Genomic DNA, 9,038 nt, shown 5'->3' on the forward strand with positions numbered 1-9,038 from the left:
GTACCCACCAGTATGTGCGTTGGTGCTGCAGGTGGCAGACCAAGCCTGACCCTGCACTGGCTGATGCACACAAGATTTAGGTCTGAGGTCACGCCAGGCAAGGTTTTTTGGGGGACTCCTCAGCTAGACCACTGGACTCAAACCCCAGCCACGGTCAGCTCATCTAGGTTGGCAGAGGATGTTGGTGCCTCGAAAGAGGATGAACAGCAGGATAGGTTGGACAATCTCTTGACCAAGGTGGACTTAGTCAGCCAGTAGATCTTGGGGAGATCTTCTCAACCCTGGCACGCAAAGCCAGCAATGTCTCAATGTCAAGTAACTCCCTGGAACACCCCTCCCCACATTGGGGTCTCTAAGGCGTCATCAAATGACTGTTCCCCATGCCTAGCGCTGATGCAGCTTGACAGCAAGGAGTCGTCACCTACTCTTCTCTCCCTACGGACACGGGAGAAATAAAAAAGACGCATGTGTCCCACCCACCTTCGCCCCCAGCCCTCCCCACCCGCACTGGAGGCCCACGTGAGCACGCAACCCTCTCAAGTACGTACACAATATTAAAAGGAAATAAGTAATTCTGAAAATAAATGGTGTCAGCACAATAAGATATCTTCACGCAAAAAGAAAATAAAGACACAGCCCTCCGGTCATCACACGAATGAAGGATTCCGAGCTATAGACCGAAACAGAACTCCTAGGGGGTAAATAAGACAGACTATACATGACTTTGGATTTGCTGGCAACATTTAAGGTTCAACGACAAAGAAGTTGCCTGCATGGATACTGAAAATGTTTCACTCTGTGAAGGACCTTCTACTAGAAACAGAAGGTAAATGGCAAACCCAGAGAAAACATGTATACACACAGTGCCTGATGTTGGACTGCTGCACCGATTATGTAAGGAACTCCTTCCACTGCACAAGAGTGAACATGCAACTTACAGGTGGGCAAGTGACCTGAGCAGCCCCGTCACCGGAGCTGACCTACAGAGGACAAGTGAGCAAATGAAATGGTCGACACCATATGTTGTGAGGTAACTGTAAGGAGCGATTTGAAGGTCGTCATGGAGACTCAGACCAGGCCACCCTGGACCCGGGGTCATTTTCTCTTCTTCACAGCTCGTAAGATTCACGCTGGTTCACCTGTTCGTCAATCAGGCAATCCGGCATCACGTGAGAATCTCATCCCCATCTCCCAGCCCCTTCCTCAACCCTGCCCACTTACCAATTATCCTCAAGCACCAATCCCCTGGTGCCTGCCTTCAGTCCCTCCCAATCCCACGCCTTGTGCGCCCACCTGATCATAATGAGCCCCAGGTATCTCTATCTGGCCTTCTCCTTGCCGCCCTACCATCACATCAGTCCTGCTGCCACCTCCGTCCTGTTCCTGCCCCGCCTAAAGTGCCTTGTTGCATTTGCTGTTTTTGGAAGTGCCTTATTGCATCTGGTGTTTTCGGCTCATAGTAAAAGAACCAGGCTGCGGGAATTAGCAGGCATAATAATGTAAGAACTCTAAGAACTTGAACCTGTTCAAATAACTAACAGTAACTGCCAATTAGCCAAGGAGCAAGCTATCACCACCCACCTGTGGAGAGAAGAGGCAAAGACGACATGGGGCGATGGGGACACCATTGCACCGTTGGGCAAAACGCAAGGTGCTGCACATGCTTAGGAAGACAAAATCAGAGACTCTGTCACCTTGGTCCTTGTGGAAACTGGCTCAGTGCTGAGGTCCATGCAGCTGCCTGTTGGCACCTTGGTTGATAACTTCCTGAATGTAGAAGGAACCAAGATGCTTGTTAACAGGTGAATAGAGAGCCTGTACTACACCCTGAGGAGAAGTGCAGTGTCCACCCATGAACAGACCACGGAACCTGGAACCCTTGAAGACCGCATGATGCTGGATCTAGGATAGTCCAGAGAGATCACAAAGATGGACAGACCCCAGGGGCTTTTCAGGCAGAGCACCACAGTGAAGCACACCTGTATTGCAATGTTTGTCAAAACCTCGGAATGAACCCCAGCAACAGGAAGCCCTAGGGATCCCAGGACGCTGGTGATGATCATGCGTCATCTAGACTCAAACTCCTCACAGAAGTATCTCTGTCCTGCAGGACACCGAGAGTGGTGAGCAGGAGTAGAGAGGAATTCTCTGCTTAGTTCAGGGAACAAAAGTGTACAAATAGAGTAGAAGTCAGCTTTCCAAGATGGATGCTCCTAACACCAACAACACTGACAGCAGCCTTGGACCTCTCTGCAGGTAACGACTTCCACTGAGAGTGGATTGCTCCTGCTACGGCGTTCTCAGTGCCTGGCATGCACTGTGGCCCAAGGAATACACAGGCTGCTTTCTGAAAGGATGGATGGCTACTGATCAATGAGTTCCCTCTCTGCGTTTGGAAATTCTGTGGATGAGTTCAGTATTTTGTTCCTACTGGGGACGAGGAGGCAGGACTTTCCATTTGAAAGCTCTGGGAGATGTTTCACGAGGGAGGCCCGAGGGGAGTGCTGTGTTGGAAGACAGCCATTAGCCACTGCCTGGTGCCTTGCGGTGCGGTCTGTCGGCAAAGCCGTTTGGAGAAGGAAGAAAAGGGGGAAGAGTTCACAAGTGCTGGTCAAGGCATGAAATGATGTCATGAGCATTCATGCTGGTTTTCCTTGTATTGGGAGTTAAATACTTCCTTTACTCCATAATTAAGACACTTTGTATTTGTTAAGAGAGAATCATAAGCACTTAATGTCCATTACCATACTCAGAACTGTCTGCTTAGAGGTTGGTGAAAAGCAGTCTATTAAAAGACTCCAAGGATCTCCCATCTGTTGATAAGATAAGGGCGTCGTCCATCTTGGTCCTCACAACCACAGAGAGTGGGGAGAAGTCCGTGACATGTGGCCTGACAGCCACATCAGCCCCTTCACTGCAGCCCAGGGATGCCCTCACATCCCATCCCTAAGATAGGCTCTGCGGGGAGAGCAGCGGGGTAGCAACCGGTTTCATTCCCACCTGGGCTGGGCCACTCCCGACCTTGACCATTGTCTGCGTTTTTGACGAGGACTCAGGGACAGTTTCTTCCATGACGTGATCAGTTTCCAAGTGCAGGCTCTCAGCAATTAAAAGGACCGGAGCTGAGCAGACTAGGGGCGTCTCAAAGTGATGCTGAGGGCCAGGGCAGCCATGCGGATGGCAGGGTCCCGGCTCTCCCTGCGAGGGACGCGGACACTGAGCACCAGGGCAGCTGTGTCCCCCAAGATGGTGCTGCCCTTTGAAGCCATCCCGCAGTGCCCCGGCTCCACGTGGCTGCAGATGCTGCAGATGTGGAAGAAGCAGGGCTATGAGAGCCTTCACCTGCAGATGCACCAGAACTTCCAGGAGCTGGGGCCCATTTTCAGGTATAGGCCTGCCTGGCCGCCGACTGGGTGCTTTGCCAGGCAGCCAGGACTGCCAGTGCCCAGGGCAGCCTGTACTGAGTGTTCTGAGGGAGCCAGGGAGCAGTGTCGGCCCGATGGGGGGACTGTGGTTGTTCAGGAGGGCTGGGCGCAGGCTGGGCTCAAGACCAAGCAGGTTGGCCGGGAGGAGCTGCCTGTGGGGGTTTAGCGTGCGGGACCCCATTGAGGTGCACCCCACCCCCAGCAGGCTCTGTGCTCGCCTGCAGATATGACATGGGGGGACGACAAGTAGTGTCTGTGATGATGCCGGAAGATGTGGAGCAGCTGCATCAGGTGGAGAGCCAGCAGCCCTGGCGGATGCTTCCAGAACCCTGGGTGGCCTACAGACAGCACCGCGGGCAGAAATGCGGCGTGTTCTTGCTGTGAGTGGGCATTTAGGATGAGGAATGAGGTGGGAAGGGCAGCCTGGACAGAGTGGACTCCCAGTACACCTGCTGTGTGTGTGTATGTGTTCTCTGAGCACCGCACACTGTGAGCCCTATCCATGTGTACCTTGCCACGAGCAGGCGTCAGGGTAAGGGAAAGGCGGCAATTTCTTGGGAACTTAGGGTCCCTGAAGGTGGGAGACCATGTCGGCATTCCTCCGTGTGTGAGATGGAAGGCTCTCCTTCCTCTGGCAGTCAGCATGATGGAGGCTGTCTTAGGGGACGGCTGGTGGTGCCAACAGCAGCGGCTTGCTCAGGAAGGCCATGCAAGGCAGGAGTGTGGTGAGCCAGGGTTTCCGCTGGGGCCTCCGGAGGTGATGTATGGTGAGCCAGGGTTTCCGCTGGGGGCTCCGGAGGTGATGTGTGGTGAGCCAGGGTTTCCGCTGGGGGCTCCGGAGGTGATGTGTGGTGAGCCAGGGTTTCCGCTGGGGGCTCCGGAGGTGATGTGTGGTGAGCCAGGGTTTCCGCTGGGGCCTCCGGAGGTGATGTGCCCCAGGTCCATGAATGACCAGCAGCCCACTTAGGGAGGAGGCCTCAGTCACCAGTGGCTTTTTTCTCCTTGGGTCTCCCACATGCTGAAACACTTGTGGTCACCACCTTATACATCTACAAGCCACCTGTCAAAAGCATCACACAGGGTTAGGCACCGAAGAATCTAAAATGGTGGACTGACCACACAGATAAAATAATATTTTTTTTGGCTAATGACTGATTTAAATGTATTGGTCTGTTAACAGAGGCAGATAAAAAAACAAGAAAACAAACTCTAGTTCAGAACCGTTTTCCATAGGCTTTCATGAAGGCCAAGTCTGGAGGTCCTAGAAGCATTATCTCTAACAATAGCAACAACTCCCATCTAGCTCCTCCGCTTCGACCAGCAAAGGCTCCATAAGCAAAAACCGCAAGGAGAATTCTCCCCAAGATCGTAATTTCGTTGACATCTTTTGAGAGGCTAGCTATGCAGTAGTGCAGCACGGACCCTCCTCAGGATTTGTTCCTTTGGAAATGTCTGACACTCCCTGCACTTGAGAGGCTGGCTGAGTGGGAAATGGGGTTCTTGGTGGGTCGAGGGCTCCTACCTTCAGCACTTGGAGTTCATCAGCCCACTTCCTTCCTGCTTGCAGAGTGTCTGGGGAGAACCCGTGGATGACCCCACTTAACACTCCCTGCCTGGGACTAGCTGCTTTTCATGTGGCCATCCAGCCCTCTCCTGGGCGTCTTCAGTGTGCTGCTAGGCTGCCCTGAGTTCATCTCACAGGGAAGCCGCTGGGCCTCCCGGAGTTCATATCCACATCCTTCATCCACTTGAGGAGGCTGTTAGCCGTCATGCACTCATGCACACTGCATGAACCTCGAGCCTCCTGCTGCCCTGAGACCCCCACCCTGCATCCAGTGTGCGTGGGAGAGAGCTGTCCGCTACTACAGGCTGCTATCTCAACCTGTCTGCTTCTCTGAGTCTCCCGTTGCATCGAGACCCCCACCCTGCATCCAGTGTGCATGGGAGAAAGTCGCCCGCGGCAGCCCTGCTCTGCCTGGTTTCCCATGGGGATGGGAGAGGCATTAATGAGGGGCCTGCTGCACGCTGGGACAGCCCCAAGCTCTTCTCCCACCCTGTAGGAATGGACCCGAATGGCGCTTCAACCGCCTGAGGCTGAACCCAAATGTGCTTTCACCAAAGGCTGTGCAGAGGTTTATTCCCATGGTGGACACAGTGGCCAGGGAGTTCGTACAGGTCCTGCAGCAGAAGGTGCAGCAGAACGCCCGGGGCAGTCTGACACTGGACCTCCAGCCCAGCATCTTGAACTACACCATAGAAGGTGCGGGCAGGGAGGGTGGGTGAGGGCAGCTGGTGGCTGGCAACAGGACTGCGTCCCCACAGCAGGTCTGTCCTCTCTGCAGCCAGCAACCTTGCCCTTTACGGGGAGCGTCTGGGCCTGCTCGGCCGCACCGTGAGCTCCGAGAGCCTGAGCTTCCTCCGTGCCCTGGACACCATGTTCAGATCCACCGTGGGGCTCATGTTCCTGCCCAGGAGCTTGTCCCGCTGGACCAGCACCCACGTGTGGAGGGAGCACTTTGAGGCCTGGGACCACATTGCCCACCATGGTGAGGCCCAGGAAACCACTTCCCAGGTCCAAGCCCCAGGAAGGGTCGGGATATCTGGTTGTTATGAATTCTTCCTGCTCCAGCCACAGAGCTGGGTTGAGGCTGTGCTGGGCTTGCTGACCTGAGACTTTATGATGGATTGAGGAGAGCCAGAGGACTGGGATGGAGCAGGAGGAGTGGAATTGGGCAGAGGGAGGAGGCTCTGCTGACGAGGAAGGCTTGTTGTTTCCCAAATTTTGTAGCCAAGCAACGCATGCAGAACATATCCCAGAAACTGAGAGTTGACCGCGATGGACGTTACAAGGGCATTGTGGCCGAGCTGCTGCTGCATACAGAACTGTCACCTGATGCCATCAAGGCCAACTCCCTGGAACTCACCGCCGGCAGCGTGGACACGGTCAGGCAGAAATCGCCATACCCTGTTCAGAAAGCCCACCTGAGGCATGGGTGTTGTCCTCCAAGCCAAGGCCGCCCGCAGCCCCTGTGTCTTCTGGAGCCCTGTTGCCCTCAACTACAGGCAGTCCTTCCAGATTCCTGCAGAGGGACCTTGACCAAGGGAGGGAGGAGAATGCAGCCCCTGAGAGGCCAGACCTGGGAGGGAGCGAGCCAGGGTGCAGGCTAGTGATGTGGAGTCAGCTGGGTGCATGGCAGAGGCTCCTCCCAGGAAGGACCCCTGCCTTGGGCCCTCAGCTCTAGGGGAGGCAGTCAGGGCAGCGGGAGGACCCTGAATCCCTGAGGGTCGCATCAGAGCCCAGGACTGAGTGGGTCCAGATGAGCAGTAGCCGCGGGTAGGGATGGGAGGAGGCCACCTTTGCATCAGGACATGGCAGGGTGCCTGTGCCACAGAGACCCCGAGGCTGCCCGAGCCAAGTGTGTGCCTGGCCAGGCCCCTTGCTGCTGCTGGGCAGACCAAGCAGAACCGGGCGTGCGGTGGGCCCTTCAGGCCAGCCCCGGGAGGCCAGGACACAGGGGCTGTGGGCGTCATAGCACGGGACTCCACAAGCTCTTTTCCAGGGGATTCTGAGGAGAGGAGAGACTCTTCTAGTTGTAGAAGAGGTTGTGAGATTGAACCGTGCACAGGCAGGGGCAGAGTGAGACTCCGGCTGGGATGGGCCTCCATTCCCAGGGATGCAGGGGTAAGACCATGGAGTTCATTGAGGGGCTGCTATGAGAATTTGGCCTGATTGGACATTACCATCCAGGAAGGTGTTTACACTGGACATGGGACATGACCAAGCCTTTGGCTGTTGTCGGGGCTTGAACCCTGTGCATTGAACTTTTGCAGACTGCACTGTCCGTGCTGATGACAATCTTTGAGCTCGCCCGGAACCCCGCTGTGCAGCAGGCTCTGCGCCAGGAGAGCCTGGCAGCCACCGCCACCATTGCTGCCAATCCCCAGAGGGTCTTCTCAGACCTGCCCCTGCTGCGGGCAGCCCTCAAGGAGACCTTGAGGTGGGTCCCGGCCAGTTGGCCATCCCAGCTGCCCTGCCCTTTGAAGTCTAGATTGGCAGGATGGGGAGGGACATGGCACCCTGAGGTGCCCTGATGATGCTCCCGCCTAGGTTGTACCCGGTGGGTTTGACTGTGGATCGAAAAGTGAGCTCAGACCTGGTACTGCAGAACCACCACATCCCAGCCGGGGTGAGTGACCCCTCACCCTCTAAGCTTGAGCTCCTCCCACACTGCCTTTAACAGAAGCTGACATTATCTCTGCACCTGTCCACAGACACTTGTCCAGGTGTATCTCTATTCACTGGGTCGCAACCCTGCCGTGTTCCCGAGGCCTGAGCGCTATTACCCCCAGCGCTGGCTGCTCAGGGGCCCAGGCCGAACCTTCCAGCATGTGGCCTTTGGTTTTGGGGTGCGCCAGTGCTTGGGGCGCCGCCTGGCAGAGGTGGAGATGCTGTTGCTGATGCACCATGTGAGCTGGCAGGGGAGTCTGGGAGTGGGAAGGGTCGTGGGTAAATGATCTTGGTGTGGGTTGGGTCGGGGTGTCCCTGCCCACTCCTTGGGCTGTGGTCCACACTCCCCCAGCAGCAACAGCTTACTGAGGACCTGGGGGCAGTGTATGTGCAGACCTGGGATGCTCAGTGAGCACAAGCAGCCATGCCTCTGTCCTAGGTGCTGAAGTCCTTCCTGCTGGAGACACAGTCCCAAGAAGATATGACCATGGTCTATCACTTTGTCATGAAGCCCAGCAACTATCCCCTGGTCACCTTGCGCCCTGTCAACTAGTCACCTCTCTGGAGGGCCCCAGTCTGCTACCTGCCTCCCTCTACTGGATTCACACTGCCACCCATGAGCACCCTGCCTAAATCCAACCCCCAACAAGGTGCCAGCTTGCCAGACTCGGCTCAGCAGAGTGGATCAGGGCACTCTGGATCCGGCTGCTGGAGTCTCCTGTGTGTTCCCATCTCATTGTCCTGCCCTCTGCCATGCCTGTGTGTGGTGGTGGACTCCTGAGAGCCATTCGCAGGGAGAAACCTGCATGTCAAGGGAGCTGACAGTGCCCAGCTCTCTGAGGTCAGTCACACGGGCCACACCTCATGTCCAGTGCTGTGGGCCTCGCTGTCAGCCACTAGTGCTGTGCTGGGGCTCAGCTCCCGAGCTTGCTGAAGGCCTGGGGCCTCACGTACAGGTGACCGCTGGCAGTCATCTTGGGTTTGTGTCCAGGCGACAGCACAGACCGACTGGGTTGCCCACTCTCCTGGTGGCTCTGCTCATAGGCCCCTGTGGTGAACCTAGGAGGAAAAGGCATTAGAAACCAGCATGGGGGCACAGGGAGGCAGCTGTGAACTCATGCAAGGCCTGTCTGGGCGTCCTGGCCAGCTGAGGTGCTGATGGTCCAGTCTCCCCACCGCTGGGCAGCAGTCCTGGAGCTGGGCAGCTGCACCCTCTCCTCCTGCTCAAACCCTCTTCCTGTGCACTTAGGAGGACATGACGTCCCCAGCGCAGGAGACCAGTGCGTGTGATCACGTGTCCTGACCCCCAGTCTCTGCACAAGTCTACAGGGCACGGTCTGAAGGAGCCCTCCACACCTCCTGTGAACGTAGTTGCCTTCCTGGCT

General features: G+C 56.1%; 1 protein-coding gene across 1 annotated transcript; it reads left to right on the plus strand.

Annotated features, from left to right (window-relative positions):
- Nucleotides 1-3,150: 3,150 nt before the first annotated feature.
- On the plus strand, nt 3,151-8,206 carry LOC118760696 (cytochrome P450 11B2, mitochondrial-like). The gene is made up of 9 exons (XM_036498190.2): nt 3,151-3,386; nt 3,650-3,805; nt 5,486-5,685; nt 5,768-5,971; nt 6,214-6,368; nt 7,257-7,423; nt 7,534-7,612; nt 7,698-7,892; nt 8,093-8,206. The coding sequence occupies exons 1-9, from the start codon at nt 3,151-3,153 to the stop codon at nt 8,204-8,206; spliced, it is 1,506 nt and encodes a 501-aa protein (XP_036354083.2).
- The last annotated feature ends 832 nt before the right edge of the window (nt 8,207-9,038 follow it).

Source organism: Ochotona princeps, chromosome 9, assembly GCF_030435755.1.
Source record: "Ochotona princeps isolate mOchPri1 chromosome 9, mOchPri1.hap1, whole genome shotgun sequence".
Taxonomy (NCBI): domain Eukaryota; kingdom Metazoa; phylum Chordata; class Mammalia; order Lagomorpha; family Ochotonidae; genus Ochotona; species Ochotona princeps.

What these genes read in the sequence shown, in the direction of transcription:
- LOC118760696 (XM_036498190.2), top strand. Translation starts at nt 3,151, where the DNA reads ATGCTGAGGGCCAGGGCAGCCATGCGGATGGCAGGGTCCCGGCTCTCC. An exon ending in GGACCACATTGCCCACCATG is followed by an intron (nt 5,972 to 6,213) that starts GTGAGGCCCAGG and finishes CAAATTTTGTAG; the next exon opens with CCAAGCAACGCATGCAGAAC. An exon ending in ACCACCACATCCCAGCCGGG is followed by an intron (nt 7,613 to 7,697) that starts GTGAGTGACCCC and finishes ACCTGTCCACAG; the next exon opens with ACACTTGTCCAGGTGTATCT.